The 21,834-nt window shown below is 48.7% G+C and overlaps 1 protein-coding gene across 2 annotated transcripts in view; it reads left to right on the top strand.

Moving 5' to 3' along the window:
* CLPB (ClpB family mitochondrial disaggregase) overlaps positions 1–21,834 on the top strand; it is a 139,318-nt gene that overhangs the window by 103,631 nt on the left and 13,853 nt on the right. For both annotated transcript variants that reach the window (XM_004016294.6, XM_004016292.6), the window contains 2 exons: positions 11,450–11,564; positions 21,051–21,128. In XM_004016294.6, the coding sequence (XP_004016343.1) occupies positions 11,450–11,564; positions 21,051–21,128 (193 nt within the window). The remainder of the gene's footprint in view (positions 1–11,449; positions 11,565–21,050; positions 21,129–21,834) is intronic.

Here is a 21,834-nt window from a genome sequence, read left to right as displayed (position 1 = left end):
TTACACCTGTTTTGTCAGGTTGTGTGACATAGCACCAGGACTGGTCTGGTTATGTAAAGCAGGAGAACAGACCTCTTCATATCAGCAGGGATGGAAGGGTTGGGGCTGCTGAGGGACCCTAATGAAATTTGGCTGCCCAGGAAATGTCTTGATGTCAGCCATATCAATACAAAGTCAGTGTCCCAAATGAGTAAGTGGCAGTTGCTGCCTCTGTGCCAGTCAGATCCTTCTAGACCACAGAGGGCTACCTTCTGAGTAGACTGAGCTCTCAGAATCTGTGCAGAGGTGGGCAGCAAGGAGGCAAGCAGAACTGTGCCATGAGAAAAGGCTGAAGGCAGTGGGGCATCTGGCCAGGAAAGGAGAGACTGCACATGGGCACAGAGACAGCTGTGAGGAGGAGAAGAGGAGAGGAAATGGGTTCAGTGCCAGGGCTAGGACAGAGCCAGGCTTAATGGGGGGTGGCTGCTGCCAGAAGGAGCCCCCTCACAGAGCTGTGACCCAGGGCAGGGGCTGCCTTTTGAGGCTAGAAGACCGCTCAAAGCCAGCCAGGGGTTTTGTCACCTCTCAACATGAAGACTGTTTCTCTGTCATCACCTCTCTGCACTTGATCCTTTTACCTAGGCTGGATTTCCTCTTCTGTAATGTTCAGCTGTCTGCTGAGCACCTCTACCTGATTGCTCTGGGGTCCCCTCAGATTCCACCCACGTGAACCACCCTCAGCTCTCCCTGGACATCAGCATTGTCTCTCTCTCAGTTGCTCAGCATCTCCATGGTCACCCATTCTTTCCGCTCTGCCCTTTTTCTCCAGGCTGCAAAAAAACTACCTCTTCAAAATTGTGAGGAAGAGTTTCAGGGGGGAAACACTGCTTTAGATTGGGTTATGTCACCCTCGGCCAGGAAGTAAGCAGCAGCTGCTCAGCTCTTGAGTTCAGGCCCTATGTCAGTGACATAATGATTCAGGCCTGGAGGGTGCTGAGGCTCTAGCCTCAGACCTCATGTCCTGGCTCTTTGTCTAGACACGGATTACCACCACTCTGATCTTATCTTCCTCCCCTTCTGTCCATCTGACATCTCCCTGCCATCCAGCTCAGCCTCTTCCACCTTCACCTGCCTCTCTATAGTCAAATATGTACTCTTTATAGAAAATTTGTAATTATAAAAGCCATCTTTCCCATTATGGAAAATCTGGACAGTATAAAATGAAGGTAATTAAATAAGTCCTTGCATATTTATAAATGACATCTGTATGCCAGGTTCTGGGCTAGGTGGGAAGAAGATATCTGGGTGAACCCCTCAAGGAGCTCACAGTCTGATGAGGAAACAGACCAGTAAAGTCTGACACCACTGAGTCGTCATCCCAGGGAAGGCCAGGGACTGTGGCAACCCACAGTGGCTTCTAATCCTGCCTAGGAGATCAAGGAAGGCTTCCTGAAAGAGATGTCAACTGAACTGAATCTCAGTTAAAAGCATTTTAGCCCTCCTACCTATACATAACTATTATCAATGTTTTTAATTATTTATAGTAATAGGTACCATTTATCAAGTGCATCTAGACACTCTGCCAGGTGCTCGAATATATAATTTTTCTAATGTTGTAACAAAGCTATGAGGTAGCTCTTATTTACCCCCCTTTTACAGGTGAGAAAACTGAAGGTAAAATAAAACATGACTTTTGAAAATCAGGCTATTATAAGCAGCTATTGAGATACAAATCAGACCATTCCTCTTATGATACTACATTTACCTTTTCTGGACCATATCTATACATAAGTGGGTTTTTTTTTTCTTAGCCTGGTTGATAGCCTACTGTATAAACCATGGGTCTCAAACTGGCAGCCACATTTTATTTTGCCAATTCAGAGTTTTTTTTAAATGTGAGTGTAATGCCATAGAGGTTGTAATATGGACTCTCCAGCCACAGGTATCTGTTTCCTATCATGTTATGTGCTTATGTGTCAGGCATTTATATTTCCTTCTTGGTCCTGAAGGTATTTGAGTTATGACCCTAGTTCCATGTTTAGAATCTGTGTTTTTTCACTTATTATTTCTTGATGGTTTTCCCATTTCAGAATTACCCATAAGCCTAATTTTTAATTTTATTCTGCCTTTTAAAATATGACACTTATCTAAGAATCTCTGTCACTTTAAGTGGCCTAAATGATTTGTTTCTCATGGCTTATTTGCTTAGTTCTCTGAGCAGTCTCTCTGTGTGGAAGCCTCCTAGGCCCCCTGAGAAGATTGAGAGGTGGATGAAGCCCAGCTCCTGTCTCCTGAGCTGGGTATCAGGAGAGGAAGATCGGGAGAGGCAGGCGCTCTTAGCTCTGATACCCACAGGCTGACTTCTGCCTTAGGAGGGGTCCACACAGAGCTTGTGGGGGTTTCAAGAAAGCATGGATCACCTCCAGGCAGAATGAGCAGGGCAGGCTTCATAGAGAAGGTAACCTGTGATCTCACTTTGAAGGATTTCGCAAGCTGAAGGGTTTAATACTTAAAGCTTAGACCATTTTCACATCTTAACTAAGAGACAACAGAGAGGTGGAAATATATCTCTGTGCACATGATGGCAGATAAAACAAAAATATGGGGAGCTATTCCATGATGAATATTCAGCTGAGGGGGACGTGCTGGTGGCAGCCCGCATCTCCACTCCCAGATCCTCACTCCACCGAGACTCTCAAGGAATTTATTGCTCATTTTAATCACACCCAGAGAATGAATTGGCAGGAATATTAGGCAGATAGGTCTATCATATATATTTTATTTGCATATCCCAGTGACAGAATCACAAGCACATTTCCTGTCTGTGTATTTTTTCATTTGCTGCAGGGGTAGCTGGGGATGCAGGGCTCCCCTGGGCCCCACATTCCGGGCTGCACGCCTGGGTGCTCCCATCAGATCTGGAGGAAGCCATCAGGAGAGAAGGGGTGAGGTGTGCAGGAACGTAGAGGGCTATGTTCCGCCTGGCCTAGGATGGAGAGAAACCCGCTTCCCTGCCTCACCGAGCCTGCTCCCGGCTTCGTGCCTCATTTCAGGGGCTGGTGTGCTGCATGCCTGGCCCTGTGCTTGGCCCAGGCAACACCATCCGACCTTCATTAGAGGTTCTCCATGGGCCAGACCGAACGCACCATGCTTTATGGGGATACACCTTTGTGTTCTTTCTCTTTTAACTTTTAAAAACTTGTTTGTTGAAATATATTTGTATAAGGTACTCATAATTATACAGCTCACTGTTAATTTCACAAACTGAATATACCTAATCAAGAAGTAGACTATTACAAGCATTCATTTGTATCATACTCCCTTCCAGTCACTATCTGTCCCTCAAGGGTAAGCATTGTCCTGATTTGTTTCACTTTTATTTTTACAAACTTCAAAAATAGTACAACAAATTCCCATAAACTTCCACCCATATTACCAGTTGTTAACATTTTATCATACTTGCTTTATTATATAGAGATGAATAATATAAAGACATACAATTTTTCTGAACTATTTGTTATATATACATGATCCCCTTTACCACCAAATACTTGTATGAATGCCCTAAAAAATAAAGGACATTTTCTATATAACCTCAATGCAATTCTCAGAATCAGAGCATTAATATTAACTAATCTACAGATGTTATTCACATTTCACCAGTTGTCCCAATAGTTCGTTTTACAAGGAAAGAAAATTCTGGATCCAAAGTTGGATTCAGTTGTCATGTCTGTTTAGTCTCCTTTAATCTGAAACAGTTCCTCAGTCTTTCTTGACATTCTAACAAGTACAGGCTTGTTATCTTGCAGACTGTCCTCAATTTGGGTTTGTCTAATGTTTTTTTATGATTCAATTCAGGCTGTGCATTTCTGGCAAGAACACCCTCTGGTGTTTATTTTCAATAAATTCATTAGGCATCCCCATGCTAAAAGTAGGAATATGAAATTTGTGTTTTAAATCTCCTTTCCCTAAATAGGCTCTGAACTCCCTAAAGGCAAGAATGGGTCTTTTCTTATCTCCAGGGTGGAAGGTGCAGACACTTGAGTCAGACTGCAGGAGTTAGTGTTCTGCCTTTATTGCTTGCTACCAGTGGGACCCTGCTTTAATTACTTCCTCTCTGGATGATGAGGGAGGAGATCTTCTGACCTCCTTAGGGCTGTGTTAGAACAGCTGGTCCCAAATCAGGCAAGATTCATCAATCCATACTCAGACTAAGGAGTGGAAGTTTGAGGCGTAACAGGGTATTTACGCAGTCTCTGAGTCCCACCCTACAAGACACGTGTTAATTACATAAGGGGAAGATGATGATGGAGAAACTTGGCACAGCCCACCTTAATCAGATGATCAAAATTAACATCCTCAGTCACAGGTACATCTTCATCACGTACCTCCCGATGTGACACGCTGAGGAGCATACAACCCATTTTCTCACCTCAGCACCTCTTTGCCCCTCTTAACCGTCTTGCCGTTCTTCTCTCTGGGGCAACCCAGCTATTTGCAGAGGAGCAACATGATCCAATTAACATGTTAAAAATATTGATCTGGCAGCAAAAGGAGGATCAGGTGGAGGAAAGAATGGACCCTGGGATGCTGACATAGAAGTCACCAAGTCTTCATGGGACTGATGCCGGCACTGTACCCAGCTTTCCTCGATACAGATGTGGACTCTGAGCTAGTTCAGGAGACTTTCAGGTCCCTTAGGTGCCCCTCTCACCCCCCATTCTCCCCTCCTGTCTGCTCTACATTTCCCAGCCTCCTTTGTTGGACCCCCTGTGCCTCTCTTGTCATCACTCCCTCTTCTCAGGACTTCCATCGTCCCACACCTGCCCCCCGAGTCTCATCTTCTGCCCACTTTGTTGACCTTCCCACCCAGGCCTCTCTGCCTCCCCCAGCTTCAGGACATGGTAGAAGCCCTGACTATGATGTGGGTTGGGGTGGATCCAGGGAGTCAGGAGGATGGGGCATATCTGAGTCTGTGAGAAGCCAGGGGGCTCTGTGCCCTGACCTCCCTCCAAAGGCAAGCTGCATCTTGGCCTCTTTTCTTCCCTCTGCCACACTTTTCCTGTTTTTCTCCCAGGGTCTCCTTTTGCCAACCACCCCTGCCCTAGCTTCCCTCTCAGTGAACATATCGCCAGGTTTGTTATCAGATTTGTTCTCTGAGTAATGCCCAGCAGCAGGGGTGCTGCCATACCCTTCTCCCTGTAACTCTCACCCACAGAGCTGCTCTGCCCAGCCACCCACCTCCTAACGAGAGCCCAGCTAGGCTTCGCCTCGGCCTCCCAGCCCTTTCCTGTAAATGCACTCAGAGCCAGGAGGGGTGCCATATTAAATCAAGAATGATGAAAACCAGTGGCTGCGATTATCCAGCCGAGATGCAGCGTAGGGAGCTGGTTGCTGCTGGCTCCAGGTGAGGGCTTCTGAAACTAATTGCATGTGGCTTTTATTAAGAAGATGGTCACTCTCCCACTCCTGCTCTCCTGGTGGCCTCCTTCTAGGGCGTCTCCACCCAGTGTCCTCTGCTTCTGCAGGCTGGGTCACCTACCCTGTCCCCTCTTCCACTGGAATCCTGTCGAAGCAGAGCCTTGACCTCATTGCCTGTAGCCTTCCTCTTCATTTCCTCAGAAGCCGGGAACAACCGTAGCCCACATTCATGGACCCTTACCAAGGGCCTTCTCTTTCCTCCCAAAGAAAATACATACAGACCTAGTAGTTTCCTTCCCAAGGTTCTTCCACTGGTTAGCTCTCCACAAGCCTGAACTCGTAGCTCACACTATAAAAAGTCATTCATTCATTCAGCATCTTTTTTTAATTTTGGCTGCCTGAGTCTTCATTGCTGCGTGTGAGCTTTCTCTAGTTGCAGCAAGTGGGAGCCACTCTTCATTGCTTGTGTGGGCTTCTCACTGTGGTGGCTTCTCTTGTTGTGGAGCATGGGCTTCAGTTGTTGTGGTGCACAGGCTTCCCTTGGCATGTGGAATCTTCCCAGACCAGGGGTCAAACCCTTGTACCCTGCATTGGCAGGCAGATTCTTAACCACTGGACCACCAGGGAAGTCCTCAACATATTTTTCTAATATAAGCTCTGTGCTAAGTATTTGGGAAAGAGCATGAAGTAGAAACCTCATACGTAGTTTAATGCCATTGTCCTGTACATTTTTATGAAAAAGTCTGGTCCAGTTTCAGAAGTTTCTCTGAAGAGCTGTATACGACTCCAGGCGTAGAGGGGGTTGTACTCGAATCAGGGTGTGCTCAAATTTAGGCCATAGGTTGACTCTTTCCCAGTACTATTTAGAGAGCCCCTGAGAGACCTGGCGCTCACCCCCATAGAAGTCCAGAACCCTTTCCCATTGCTCAAGAAAATAACAGTACTAAGACAACCTAAAATGATGATGCTGAAGAAGAGTTACAAAAGGTAGAAATGTTGCCCTGGAGAAGACTCAGGGAGGCCATGATGGTGGTACCCAAACCAACAGAGTGGTGGGGAAACTCCTGTTAAGCTTTGCCTGCAGCAAAGGAAAAAAAGGTGTGTTTTGTGAGGCCCCACAAACCAGTGGATGGAAAGTACCTAGAGGAGGAGTTCTCTACCATGTAAGAGAAATTGACAGGCACAGCTGAGACACCCCAGGCAGTGGAGGTGTCCTGAGAACTCAGTTAGTGTTGAGACTGTCCACAGACTCAGGGTTCCTGGGGAGAAGCCTCAGGAGCCACCCTGGGTCCATGGGGGCATCCTAATGGACTTGACTCCTGGCTTCTGCTTAAGCCAGAGCACTTCTTCCCCTTATCTGTGGGGCTCCATGCAGATTAAATTAGTGGGCTCGATAAAGGACAGAAATGGTCTGGACCTAACAGAAGCAGAAGATATTAAGAAGAGGTGGCAAGAATACACGGAAGAACTGTACAAGAAGGATCTTCACGACCCAGAATCATGATGATGTGATCACTAATCTAGAGCCAGACATCTTGGAATGTGAAGTCAAGCGGGCCTTAGAAAGCATCACTACGAACAAAGTAGTGGAGGTGATGGAATTCCAGTTGAGCTGTTTCAAATCCTGAAAGATGATGCTGTGAAAGTGCTGCACTCAATATGCCAGCAAGTTTGGAAGACTCAGCAGTGGCCACAGGACTGGAAAAGGTCAGTTTTCATTCCAATCCCAAAGAAAGGCAATGCCAAAGAATGCTCAAACTACTGCACAATTGCACTCATCTCACATGCTAGTAAAGTAATGCTCAAAATTCTCCAAGCCAGACTTCAGCAATACGTGAACCGTGAACTCCCTGATGTTCAAGCTGATTTTAGAAAAGGCAGAAGAACCAGAGATCAAATTGCCAACATCCGCTGGATCATGGAAAAAGCAAGAGAGTTCCAGAAAAAACATCTATTTCTGCTTTATTGACTATGCCAAAGCCTTTGGCTGTGTGGATCACAATAAACTGGAAAATTCTGAAAGAGATGGGAATACCAGACCACCTGACCTGCCTCTTGAGAAACCTGTATGCAGGTCAGGAAGCAACAGTTAGAACTGGACATGGAACAACAGACTGGTTCCAAATAGGAAAAGGAGTACGTTAAGGCTATATATGGTCACCCTGCTTATTTAACTTCTATGCAGAGTACATCATGAGAAACGCTGGGCTGGAAGAAACACAAGCTGGAATCAAGATTGCCGGGAGAAATATCAATAACCTCAGATATGCAGATGACACCACCATTATGGCAGAAAGTGAAGAGGAACTGAAGAGCCTCTTGATGAAAGTGAAAGAGGAGAGTGAAAAAGATGGCTTAAAGCTCAACATTCAGAAAACGAAGACCATGGCATCTGGTCCCATCACTTCATGGCAAATAGATGAGGAAACAGTAGAAACAGTGTCAGACTTATTCTTTTGGGGTTCCAAAATTACTGCAGATGGTGACTGCAGCCATGAAATTAAAAGACTCTTACTCCTTGGAAGAAAAGTTATGACCAACCTAGATAGTATATTCAAAAGCAGAGACATTACTTTGCCGACTAAGGTCCGTCTAGTCAAGGCTATGGTTTTTCCTGTGGTCATGTATGGATGTGAGAGTTGGACTGTGAAGAAGGCTGAGCACCGAAGAATTGATGCATTTGAACTGTGGTGTTGGAGAAGACTCTTGAGAGTCCCTTGGACTGCAAGGAGATCCAATCAGTCCATTCTGAAGGAGATCAGCCCTGGGATTTCTTTGGAAGGAATGATGCTAAAGCTGAAGCTCCAGTACATTGGCCACATCATGCGAAGAGTTGACTCGTTGGAAAAGACTCTGATGCTGAGAGGGATTGGGGGCAGGAGGAGAAGGGGACGACTGAGGATGAGACGGCTGGATGGCATCACGGACTTGATGAACGTGAGTCTGGGTGAACTCCGGGAGATGGTGATGGACAGGGAGGCCTGGCGTGCTGCAATTCATGGGGTCGCAAAGAGTCGGACACGACTGAGCGACTGAACTGAACTGAGAACCAAAACAAAAACAAAGGCGCTGGGTTAGAAAATTAGTTATCCAAATGCAGTAAAGAAGAAGTTAGCAGTTTATCGAAGGCCTGCACAGGCCAGATACTATGTTGGCCACTGAGTCTCTCACACAGCTACTTCTGCATGTACATTCGCTGTGTGCCAGAGACCTGCCCAGTGCTTCATGTGCATCATCTCACTTAATTCTCACCAGCATCCCACAAGGGTCCTGTGAGGTAGGTATGAGTACCATTGCCTTGCTAGAGATGAGGAACTGAAATTCAGGGAGTTGAATGAACTCCCCAAGGTGAGCTTACTATTAAGTAGATTTGTTGTTGTTGTTGTTTAGTCACTAAGTCGTGTCCAGTCTTTTTTGACCCCATGGACTGTAGCCCTCCAGGCTCCTCTGTCCATGGGATTTCGCAGGCAAGAATACTGGAGAGGATTGCCATTCCCTTCTCCAGAGGATCTTCCCGACCCAGGGATCAAACCCATGTCTCCTACATTGGCAGGTGGATTCTTTACCACTGAGCCAGCTGGGAAGCCCAAGTAGATTAGGTGAGGTTTAAATTCAGGTCTTTCTGGGGCAAAGCTGGCTTATTTCTGCCACACAATGTGCCTCACTATGAGCCAGAAAGGTGTCAAACTTCATGTGGGGACTGCTGTAAGAATTCAGTGAGACACTACACAGAAAGTTCTGAGTACCATGCCCGGCACACAGCAGCCATCTCACAGATGGCAGTCACTTCATTCACTTGGCAACACAAATTGAATCCTTCTGTGAGCCAGGCCCTGTGCTAGGTGCTGGAGTTAGAGGGATGAATAGAGCATGGTCTTTGTCACTACTTCCTCATGTGTGGAGTAAAGAGACAGAAACAGGCAGTTAAATAAGTGCTCTGGAGGTGCCAGGGCAACAGGCTCTTTAGACAATTTGGTATTTAAGATCACTTAGAGGTGGGTGGGAATAGAGAAGACTTATGTGCTGAGGGAGCAGTGTGAACAAAAGGCCCAGAGTGGGAATACCCATCCCTGAGGGGAAGTGACCTAACAAACAGACCTCACAAACTCTCAGAGGCCAGGTTTCTTCTGCATCCTGCCTGACTGCAGGCGGGCTAGGCCACTGGCCAGTGCTGTACCGGCCTGTATGTATGCATCTCTCCATCAGAGCCTTTCAGCCCAGTGGACCCAAGTGCTGAGAGGGGCTGGGTGGACAGGAAGGAGGAGGAGGCAGATATATGGCTGGAGTCGGCAGAGCCAGGTGATGTATGTAGTGCCTGAGGGAGCTGCACAGTGACATGCTGAATTCCAACCGGCAAGCGTTGCTCCGCTGGGATCGGTGCCGAATTATTGCTCCATATGAAACCCCAGGACTGATGGGAGCTTTCAGTTACAGACTGATAGCAACAGCCAAAATTGGATTGTTTGCTATTTATTTTTTTTAACTTCTGTCAAGGTCACTACCATAACAGGAAAACACTGCCCAAGTAGCAGGTATTTTTCATCCACTCTGCCCACAAGAGCAATCTGCAGCCACCACTTTTGTGACAAGGCCTTACCTTGGCAGCTCGCTTTCTAGAACGCTGTCAGTGTTACAGGAGCCCTAGGGAAGAGAAGTCCCCGGAAGACCCAGGTCTTTCTGTCTCACCTTAAGACCTGCTTCCTGCCCCCAGCGCCTGGCCTTCATCGATGCTTTATCATCAGACCCATGCACTCACCCCCCAACCCAGTCTCCAGATAGTGCCACAGCTCCCAACTAGCCCAATACTCCAGCTCCTTCAAGCCTCTCATCTCCTAGAAATGTTTTATGCTTTATGTATCCTTCCTTTCTCCGTACTCCTACACCACCCAATCTAGCTGTTAATTCCTCTTTGTATCTGTCATCAACTTCATTTTTGTAAACATTGACCAGCTGCCTCCACTGTGCCAGGACCCATGCCAGAAATAGCAGTGAGTAAAATGGGGCTCATAATTGATTCTTAAGACACAATCACAAATATGCAGCAAACTCATTTTCAAGTAACTTTCTTCAGTGATAGGTACAGGGCTAGATGTAGGCACACATGCTTTAGAACCACAAGGGAAACGGCTGATCCTGCCTGAAAAGTATTCATGTACAGACCATGCAAGCCTTGCCTCCCCTGCCTGACTTAGAGCTCTTTGAAAGCAAGACCTGGCTCTTCTCCCCTCCCTTTCAGTGGGACAAAGTTCAAGCCTCCTGCTTCTGTCTTTTCTGAAATGCACCAAGCCAGAGGCCAGACACCTACCTGCCAGGCACTCAGCATCATCTAAACCTTCCAGGGGCCAGGGGCCAGGGGCCAGTCTTCCTCTTTGCCCCTTCCCCACCTTTCCATCATGGTATGCACAGTGCCACAAATATAGCAATTGCTGAACAGTTGTGTTTAATTGAAAAAATGCAGTATCATTGACTTGGAGGGTGTTCATAGCTCTGGTTTGAAAACCAAAATGGTTTTCAAGAGGGTAAGCAGAAAAGGAAAGGAACCTATATATTTGTAAGCACTTAGTACTTACCAGCGATAGTGCTAGACACATTCTGTATACAGCATCATATTTAATCTCCAATTTACAGAGGAGAAAACTGAACATAGTAACTTGCTCCAGGTAATCACATCTTATAAGTGAGAGAGCTGGGATTCAAACCAAGTCTTCTGTCAGACTCCAGACTCAAGAGTTAATCTATTGAGTTGGCAAAAAAGTTCATAAGATCTTGTGTAAACACTGTAAGAATCGTTTGGCCAACCCAATACTAGCAGTACTTATTTTACTAGCAGGGCGAGCCAGGACCCCTGAGCAGTGGCCACCAAGGTAGGGAAATGAGGTGAGGACTCAGACGAGGGACTGGGAAAAGAATGAGCCAGAGCTGTCTGTCAGAACCCCCAGAGACCCAGACCCTCTACTTTTTCCCCCTGGGTTGGGGACATAGAATGAAACTAGGGTCCTCCTGGGTCCGGCGCTCCTGAGCCGCTTCCATCTCTTGTCTCTCTCCACAGTACCAAGAGAAGCAGCGGAAGCGGGAGGCCGAGGAGCGGCGCCGCTTTCCGCTGGAGCAGCGGCTGAAGGAGCACATCATTGGCCAGGAGAGCGCCATTGCCACAGTGGGCGCAGGTGAGTACACGCGCACCGAAGAGGGCGTAGAAGTTTGTGGTCTGCTGCAGTGAGCTGTGGTCCTGCTGCCTCCAAGGTGAGGAGAAGGGGCTGTTATTATTACAGCATAGCATTTGTGGAGTGCTTCCTGTGTACCAGGCAGTGTTCTAAGCTCTTTGCGTACGCCATGTCGTTTTAATCCTTACAACAGTCCAGTGAGATTGGTCCCACTGAATCCTGATGTTACAGATGAGGAAGTTGAGGCAGAACACTTGAGTAATTTGCTCAAGGCTTCTTTCTGTCTGACCTTCATCTGATCTACTGACCCCCACCCCCACCCCCACTCTTCAGGTGGAGAAACTGAGACCCAGAGAGGAACAAGAGTTTTCCCATCACTAGTATTGTCATAACTGAGCCAGAAATAGAGCTTTGGTCTCCTGTCTCCCAGCGGGGACTGCGCCATCCTTCAATATAATTTGTCGGAGGCTGGCTCAATTTTATGGAAAACGTCCTGTGCAAGTCTTGAGTGCCTTCTCCATCTCAGAAGCACTTATGCCACCTTGGGATCTAGACTGTCTGCTGATATCACCCCTCATCTCCTGATCTTCCTGCCCATGCACTGCCCAGTGGAAAGAGAGAAAACGGGTTGTGCTCAGGATGGTGGCCTCACCATTGTTCTCCTGAGGTGCATGGCTCCCTCAGGGTAACCTCAAGACAGATGAGGCAAGGGCAAGGGAACCCTATTTCTGACTTAGACAAGGGAGTATCCCCCGAGGCAGTGGTTCTCAAAGTGGTCTCTGGACCAGCAGCATCAGCATTCTCTGGGAACTTGTTAGAATGTAGATCTGACCCCAGACCTGTGGGATCAGGAGCTCTGGTGATAGACCAGAAGTCTATATTCTGAGAGGCCCTTCAGGTGAGCTAATGCTCAGCCCAGGTTTAAAAGCCTCTTCCTTGTGACGTCTTGGTCAGGTGCATCCAGTGCTGCCTCTAGTCCCACCAGATGCAGCCCAGTAGCTGCCACACCCAGCACCAAGTTCTGCTCACTTGTAAAAGGAGACACGAAACTGAAATCGTGGCGTCCCAGAGGAGTCAGTGAACAATGAAGGCAGTCATCTTTGTGACACACTGGGCCCAGCCCATCTCCATCATCCTCACACACCAGTGGGACTCATGTTCAGATCATGACCTGGCCATCAGCAGTTAAAGGAGCCCTCAGACCAGATCTGCCTCAGCAGCTGGGGGGCAGAGGCTACCTGCAGGCAAACCCAGGAGCCAGGGAAGGCTTCTATGAAGACACAAGTCCCCACTACTCAGGCCCAGACCTCATCAGGCTGCCCTCTTGGGTCTGAATACAGACGGCCACCCTCAGCTTGAGGTGGCAACCCCCCACTTCTTTGCCAAGGCCATGTCTGGGGTAAAAGGAGAGGAGACCTTGGGAGCTCTTGGGTTGAAGAGAGGAGGAGGAGCCCATTGGAGAGATAGTGACCGAGCCAAGGCCTGAGAAGCAGGTTCCACTAGAGTCTCATGTCCACTTGGGCCAGAGCTATAGCTGCCATCATAGTATTTACCCTCCACTTCTTACACAGCCATTTCCTCACATGTTGCCCACTCCTCTGATCTGTTTCTCACCAGCTTCTCAAGCCCATAAGTTGTGAGACTCCCAGAAGTAGGAGAGGGAGGAGGACATTAAAGTGGAAAGAATTCAGTCAGCCAGGGCTTAAATGGCAGGTGGGCCACTTACCAGCTATGCAGCTCGGGCTGGTCAGTCAGTTTCTTTGAGCATCAGTTTCCTCACCTTTGTACCAGGGATCCAGACTCAGGACTACAGGACTGTAAAGCATATGCTATCTCCAGTATGTACCAGACAGTTCTCAATAAAGCCCAGTCCCCTCCTCTAGATGTTTACTGTCCAGCGTTGGTGGTCAGGCCCGCAGTGTTTCTTCAATCTGAGACTGATCCCTAGTCCCAGCCCCAGAATGGCCTCTTCGCCTGGTCCTTCTCCTGGTCTCTCCCTGCTGCCAGCCCAGAGCAGGAGTAGATGGTTCCTCTCCCCACCTCCTAGGGGCTGTCAGAATGTCTGCCAAGTGCCTTGTCCTACCCATAGCTCCATCTGTCACCCACACTCTGCCTCAGATCTGGAACGCTCTGCTTCTTGTCCTGTGGTGTGAAGGGCGACCCTGCTATGCCTCCAGCGCTTCTGGAAAAGACACAGAGGGCGTGGGGGCCTGGGCTGTGGGGTTAGTACATTCCCTTCCATTTGTAAGGTGGTAGCTTTTCGCCCACCTTGCTAGAAGCCCTGCAGCCAGGGATCACACTCCTAACAGTCAGAGTGTGTTCAGCTTCCAGCTCCCATGAAGCATGAGGCACTCTCTGGGTCGGAGTCTGTGGCAGGGCCTCAGGACTGAAGCAGGTGCAGGAGAGTGGGGCGGATCTAGAGGGCAGGCCAGGGTGCTCCCTGGGTGCTCTCAGCTAGTGTCAGATGTGTGCTGGCTGGGTGGAGCCTGGCACCCCAGAGGTACCATGAGGCTGGGCAGCCAAAGAAGTGCCGCAGAATGAATTGATTTGATAAATGGCCATTTATTACCCTCACGAATTGGCTGAAACCAATTTCGGTCACATCAACCCCTGGTAAGTGCTGGGATATTGATTTGTGCAAAGTAATACAGTGAATTTATCAGTGTGATCCCCAGCTGCAGGGCTTCTAGCAAGGCTGGCGCATAGTTACCACCTTACAAATGGAGGAGATGAAGCACCGACCCCACAGCCCAGGCCCCCATGGCCTCTCTGGTCTACTCAGGTCACTGGAGCCAAAGCAGGGCCAACGTGCAGACCACAAGCCAGAGTACTGACATCAAGTGTGAGGTTCTCCTTCCAGAATCCCAAGCTGTTCTTGATCATGGAGAAGGGAAGGATGACTGTTCTAGTGGGAGCTCAGAGCCTCTGTGCCCACCATCCTCAGAAAGGCAGCCAGCTGTCTGTGCAGATCTAGACTCTGCTCCCCTCCTCCACCCCCTCACCTCCCGTTTTCCTGTCTCAGTAAAGGCCCTACCATTCCCTGGTCTCCTGAGTAGAAGCTTAGATATTTTCTTGGCCCTTCCTTCCCCTTACAGCCCTTCAAGTTCTATCATTCTACCTCTTAAATAGATCTCGCACCTAGTCTCTCCCCTCCATTCCTAATACCACTGAGGACCTCCAGCTCAGGACCTCAGTGTCTCCTGTCCGAACCTAGTGGTGGTCTCCTCGTTGGTCTCTCTGCCTCCTTTTCTACCCCTATAATCACTTCTCCCTAGCTAGAGTGAGCTTTGTACAGTGTGAAAACAAAACAAAAGAACCCTGTGTAAAATTCTAGAGTGACTGCCCTGGCCTGGCATTAGGGCCCACTCCTGCTGCCCTCCCCCACTTCCCCAGCTACCCCCCAGCCCCCGCCCACTGCGCACAATGGCTGCCCTGCACATTGGATCAACGCCCTGCTGCGTTGATCTCCTGCCTATATTTGTTGATGCTGCCCTCTCTGCTTGAAACTCCCTTTCTTCTGGCCTCTTCCCCACCCTAGCCCTGCCCGTCTCCCACCCTCGGGCTGGTTTTTATATTTCAGGAGCAATAGACTGTAGACACCTGAGGGCAGAGACCCTGACTGAATCATTTTTGTTTTCCCAGTTCCTGGCACAGCCCTCCAATCAAGGTAGATGCTTAGTGCAGTTTGTCACATTAATTACTTCGGTTATGGCCCCTTGCCCATCTCTGTGATGGGCTCTGAGGAAAGAAGAGAAGCTGTTATGCCTGCTTCCTAGTTGTTCACAAGCATACTAAGAATGTGAGTTTAGCAAAATTGTTGTTTACAATACCCATACTAGTCAGCCTTTGACCCTTTGAGGTGACATCCCATTCCCCAGACCTGCTCCAAGAAGCCTCTTCTGGGTAGCCTGCACCTGTGGAGGCTTCCCAGTGGCTTCCTCTGACCAGAGGCCTATGCCCAAAGCCCATTGCATCTGGTCCCCATTGACTCTGAAGCCTGTGAACTCCCCAAGGAAGCTCTACCACGTTGACCGCTCTTCTAAGCCTGGCTCTGACCTGAATTCAACTTTAATATCACCCATATACACACAGTAGGTGCACCGTCCTATCTCATACTCCACCTCCCTCTTTGACTAATCCAGAAGTGTAATCTTCCTGAGTGCTGCAGCTAGCTTTCTGGACCCTCCTTGGAGTCCTGTTTGTAATCTGAGAAGTACACCCAGATCATCCCTGAGTTGTAGAGAGGTAGTGATTAATTTAGGCTTCTTAAGTTCCACCTCCTCACTTCAGAAGTCCCTCCTGCGCCCCTGCTCTTCTCATTATCTGGACTGCTCTGCCCTTCTGCCCACCTTCCAGGACCTGACCCATGCCTTATCCAGGAAGCTTTCCTTAACTCTCCACCTGGTGCAAGGCCTTTCTGTGCACTTCCTGTGGACACTTTTTTGTTGGACTTACCACGTAGCATCAGTTTGTATGTCTTTCTCCCTGCAAAAGTCAGAAACTAACTCTCTTTCAGGTCTGTTTTCCCGGAGTTGGCACGCGGGTATGTAAAAGGTTGTTGAACTCAAGTAAACTCAGGTGAACACAGTCTAAACACATCTTGAGGTTCTGCCTCTCCTGAGCGCAGATTCTGATCTCAAACCTCTTTCTGGAAGGGTGTCAGTCTTCCCTCCAGTTGTCCCTAACCCATAGGGTCCCTAACCTTAGCCTAACCATAGCCTGTGAGGTGCCCACACACAGTGGGTGGGCTCAACAAAAGCTATTTGCAATTTTAGTACGTTGACGCCTCAGTAGCAATAGTTTGCCTTTAGAAAGCATACTCCTGACAGACTAAAAAGAGAGCTTTTCTCTCATCATCCACCAAACCCAGAGCACCAGAAGCAGGCACTTGTTGAGCTGTGCCCCTTGAACCTGTAAGCTTAGACAGAAGATACTAATAGACATTTAGGTGACTGAACTGTGGAATTCCTCTGAAGGATAGGTTCCCCTAGGAGGTGGCACAAGCATGGGGCAAACTGTTCCAGGTTAGGTTAAAAAAAAAATTCTGCTGCATCAGTAGAACTTATCAGGAGAGATGAGTCAGCCTACCCAGACTCCCCCAAAACCTTGAGCTAGATGGAGGCAAAGGCCTGGCATGGGAGGAGGAGGCAGTTCTTTGGTCTCACTTGGGTTTTGCACACACCAGAGCTTTCCTCCTGGAAGGTCCCATCATATCCAGGCTGCCTAGCCATCTCCCCCTTGTGCTTCGGCTCCAAGTCACAGTCAGAAACAAATAGCGTTTCCCACACTTTTCATAGTACTCCATACCACTTGGCCCTCACAGTTTTCATAGCAGCGTTCACCCAAGAGGTGCAGACCTGTTTTCGGTTTCTTTGTAGGTGCCCCAGCACTCAACACAGAACTTTTTTGCTGAACAAATGGATAAGGCTCCCTGGAGGGAAGTTAAGAAGAGAATGGAAGCCTTCTTTACCCAAGGGTAATAATAACCACTTGGAGCCATAAGAGACTCCTGGATCCAGGCATCACTCTTCTCTGTAAAATGGGAGCTGAAAAATCTGTTCTTTCCCCCCTTGTGATTCCAGGAAGACCAACAATTAACTCATTTGGTCAGCACACATTATACCAGTGTTTTGCAAAAGTCCCTCAGGAAATGGGCCTAGGACATACACCCATGAAATACACAATCAAATTGGGACTTACCCTCCCCTTGATATGAGGATGCAGACAGATGAAACCTTCCCATTGTCCCTCTCTGAACCTCAGCCTTTTCCTCTGTAACATGGAGAGAGAATGCTTTCTTCTCTGAAGTACTATAAGGATGAAAGGGCTATCTGTAAAATAGCATGGCTAACGGCTTGTGCCCCCACTGCTGCTATGACTACTGTTATTTTTATTCTTATTCTTGTTTTTTTTTTGCAACTTACAAATCACTTTCATAACCATTAACTCATTTTAATCTTCATGAGGGGCCGACTGAGCAGGTATGGCTAGTCCCATTTTAGAGATGAAGAAACCAAGCTTCTAAAGGAGTAAGCATTGTGCTCAAAGTCAGCTAATAAGCGACAGAGCCAGGACCCCAAACTAGATCCTGTAGCTCCTGCCCTCCCCACCGCACCACCCCGTCGATGAACATGGGGGTTATTGGGGCAGAGGTGATATGGAGTAAGCCAGAAGAGTTGTTGCAGGTGAGATGTAGGATGAATGGTAGTGGTCCACATGGCCAGAAGAACCCAGCAAGGGGACCCTGTCACTGGTCCAGCATATGGAGAGGCTGCCAAGCCTGTTGGAGCCCCAGAGATGGGACAGCCCAGATGGGCTGAGCTTCCTGCTCCGGGGACTTTGAGACCATCTCAAGCCCAGAGAGCACTGGTCAAGAGATGGTCAGGGGCAGGGGCTCCTGAGACCACGTGTGGAGTGACTGAGGCAGCCAGACTGAAAGACTACAGAGGAGCAACTTTCCAGGTGAGGTGAGGGAATGAGGGGTGCCGTGTGAGAAACAGCCAGCTCCTCCCTCTAAACTCCTGAGCCACCAGTTCAGGTTCAAGAGCTGGCCAGCACCAGGGGTAAAGCCCAGGTCCATTTATTTACCTGTGTAACCTTGAGCAGGTCCCCTCACTTCTTTATGTGTATGATCTCATCTGTAAAATGGGAATCAAGTTACGTGCCCTGCCTGCCTCGTGGGTCTGTAACCAGCCTCAAGTGAAGTTACATCTACAGAAGTTCTTTATAGGCTCTGAAGTGCTAGCAGAGGAAGTTGCTGCTCATTTGCTTGTCCACAGTGAGAGCACGAATATCTGTGGCCACATCCCAAGTGGACCCAGTCAGGTCTCTGTCCCAGCCTCTGCCCCAGCCTGACAGGACCCTAAGATTCCCAGTCTTAGCTCTCAGCCACCCTACCAACCACGCACCCATGGGCCTGCCTTCTTCAGTCTGTCCTAGCTACTTCCATTTTTCATCCTGTCGGACACCATCTGCTTGGCCGTTTTTCTCCTCAGATATTATTAGAAATATCCAGAGTTGTAATTGTTTAATGGTTGGCATTTTGCCTGTTTCACGGTGGGCCCAGATCGAGCCCACCCCAGACTCATGCCCTGGGTCCAGCAGAATTGACCAGGGACAGCTGTGCAGTGGAGTCTGCTTGGCATTATAAAGAGCTCTCTCCCAGGTGCGTTATTAGAAAAGAAGGGGGGAAAGATGGCCCCAGGCATAATCCAATTCCATGTTCTCCATGGTGTTTTTGAACTGCTTAGCCCAGAGGCATGCAGCTCTTGGTGGGCTGGGAAGCTTCGTGAAAGAGAAGTCAAGATCAGAGCCCCAGGTTCATGACACCTGGGGAACCCCTCTCCCCAGGCTCCCCATTTGAGTGATTCCTGGGTACTTTGGCCTCCCCAGATACCCGCCATGAAGCCTGAATCCAGTTTATGCTCAGCTTCTTTCAAACCTAGATTCTCAACTTAGCCAACTTTTGGAAAAGTTGACTCCTTTCAGATAACCCCTCCACTCGCACCTTTACCTCAGCACACATCCTACACGTATATTCACAGAAGTCCAGCCTTTGTCATTTTATAGGTCTCTACCTCCCCAAACACCCTCACCCACAGGGTGTTGCTTCTGTCAGGACACTGGGGCCTCCCCTCTCGCCAGGCTGGGGCTTCTTTGTCTTCATGCCTAGCCTTCGGGTACCAGGAGGCCTGTGGGTTCCCCTCATGGCCGGTCTTCCAGAGGACCAAGCCAGTCAGTTCAGAGATGATCTGAGCCTAACCCAAGGGAGAGGTTAGACTGAGTGGTTTCCCAGACTCCTCTCAGAAATCTCAGGGAGAGAATCCGGGCATGCAGAGTGGCTTGTCTGGTATCCACGGACAGTTTCTGTTTCTTCTGAGGCCAGAACTAGAAAGTATCTTAGGAAGAAGCGTTAGAGATTGAGGTGAGAAAGCCCACAGTGTGTACCTGTACTCCTAAGACAGGCATTTGAGACCTCTGTGATCTGATCCCGCCCACAGCTACTCGTGTTCATTCCTGTCCCCGCCACCACCTCTGTCATACTGCCACCTCTTCCCCTCCAGATCCTGCCTAGTCTCATCTATCATCAGTTCCACTTCTTCTGAAGGCCTTCCCTGACCTCTCCAGCCACTTCTATGAAACCCAGCCGCACAGATTATACCACACAGTGTATAGTATGTAGGATCTTTGCACCTCAAAACTGAAGATGCTTCCCTAAGACTGTCAACTCCTTCTCCATTGACTTGGTTTCCAGGCCTTGTCCTCCAACATATATCCCTTTGCTCATCTCGCCTCAGCTCTCTGAGGAGCAGACCATATATGTTGTTCCGTCTGCAGACCAACCTTGACATTGCACAGCGCTCTCACCCCTTCCTGCTTCCGACTGTGTTTCCATTTATGCAACCCAAATTAATCCCACTTTTTGTAACCATATGTGACCAAAATAGAAGACAGGTTTAGCAATGCAACTCTACCATCTCCACCAGTCAGCTGGTAACCTACTAGTTATATGACTTGGGCAGATATCTTTATCTCTTGTTTCAGTTTCCTGTTCAATCTGATGGAATTGAAAATAATATTTTCCACTCAGGGTTATCTGTATGGGTCTTGAGTAATAAAATGTTGGCGATTTTTCCATTGGGCCTAGGAGATAATATTTATTTAATCATTTATTAAATAAATGATTCTTCAGATAGTTCTGCCTCATTCTGCTCCTTACTCTTATACTTGGGTGATGCTTCTGAGCCTGGTTCTCCTGCTCTGTGTGGCATGCAGAGCCCTTGATTATATATTTCCTCATGGAGAGGAAAGGTCAGCGCTTACTGTAATGGAGCTGAGCCCCAAGAAACTTGGTACATGTCTGTTCCCCTCGTGCACGTCTGTCCAGTGGAGGCCATGGTTTGTGGAAGTGCTAGCCAGTGGCTCACCCTTCCTTGCCCTGAGCTCCACAGTACCCTTGACTGGCTTCCAGAAAGTATATTTGGCTGTATTTCCTAACAGCAGACCTTACTTCCCCCAAATGGGAAAGAGTTCAGAGCTCACACCCCAAGTCCACAAGGCCCTGCCATGGGCTTCTGCCTCTCCCATTTGCATAGGGGGAGGCTCAGCCGCCAACCAGTTGTGAGTAGGTGGGTTACCAGCCGAGAGCTAAAGTTCCTCTCCAATTCTCCTTCACCAGTCCCCCACCCCCTTCACCTCCATTCACCATCCACCAGCCTTTCAGTTTCCCTGGCAACGCTGAGTGCTCATCCTGGAAAACTTTATCCGAAATCTGCTCTGGGCAGCTTTCCAAATCCATGCTAACCTGATTAGGTGTCTCTAGGGGCCTTGCCAGCTAATCAGATTAGGCAGCACTAATGGTAGTGAGGACTTTGAGTGGGCGCAGAGCAGTAAAACATATTGTATACTTAGTGATAATTATCCTGCCTTTTGTGTCATTGATTTATCTGCCTCCCTCCCTGTCCTCCCATCTTGTGTGTTTGGCCGTAGCGATCCGGAGGAAGGAGAATGGCTGGTACGACGAAGAACACCCCCTGGTCTTCCTCTTCTTAGGATCATCTGGAATAGGTAACAGGGAGTAGGTCAGCCTGTGGGGAGGAGAGCTGGGGGAGCCCCAGCTGCTATGGGCCAGAGTCAAACGACCCTCCTCTAGTTCAGCTCCAGCTCCCAAAACAACTGCCTTCGACTTACAGAGCCAGCAGAGGATCACCTGCCACGTTGGGACAGCTGGGATTGTGCCTCTCCCTCTGGAAGCCGTGGTGCAGGGCCTGAGTCGCCAGGAGGGCCAGGCCCTTGGGGGCCTATTAGTCCTGGTCCAGCCACTCTGCAGCCCCAGACGCTGCCCTGTAGGAGTAATTGAACCACCTCCACTGCCCAGGGCACCAGCCTTATCTAGTGTATCCTGGGCCAGAACCCTCTCGGAAGCTACAGAAAGCCACTGATGGTCAGCACAGTGCTGAGTGCATAGCAGAACTGGTTGCAGTAAAATTGGTTGGGGATTTTTATAGCCAGTTGGGCTGGATTCTCTGAAGTGTTCTTACCCTCTCACTCTCTATCCTCACAGTCCCACCGTCGCTGCCCTCCCATTATCTTTATGGGGAATTACCTGCATCTGTAGCTTCCTCTTTCCCCTCAGCATCTTCATGGATGCTGCCTCTGATGTAGGGTCCCAAAGGGTTACCGTCACTTCACACTGTACCATAGAACTTGACCCATACTAGACATGCAGTGACTTCCAAAGCCTTGACCATCATACCAAATGGCCTTTCAGAGC

This window comes from Ovis aries, chromosome 15 (genome assembly GCF_016772045.2).
Source record: "Ovis aries strain OAR_USU_Benz2616 breed Rambouillet chromosome 15, ARS-UI_Ramb_v3.0, whole genome shotgun sequence".
Lineage (NCBI taxonomy): Eukaryota > Metazoa > Chordata > Mammalia > Artiodactyla > Bovidae > Ovis > Ovis aries.
The sequence above is the reverse complement of the archived record's forward strand: the minus strand, read 5'-3'. Positions and strand labels throughout refer to the sequence as shown.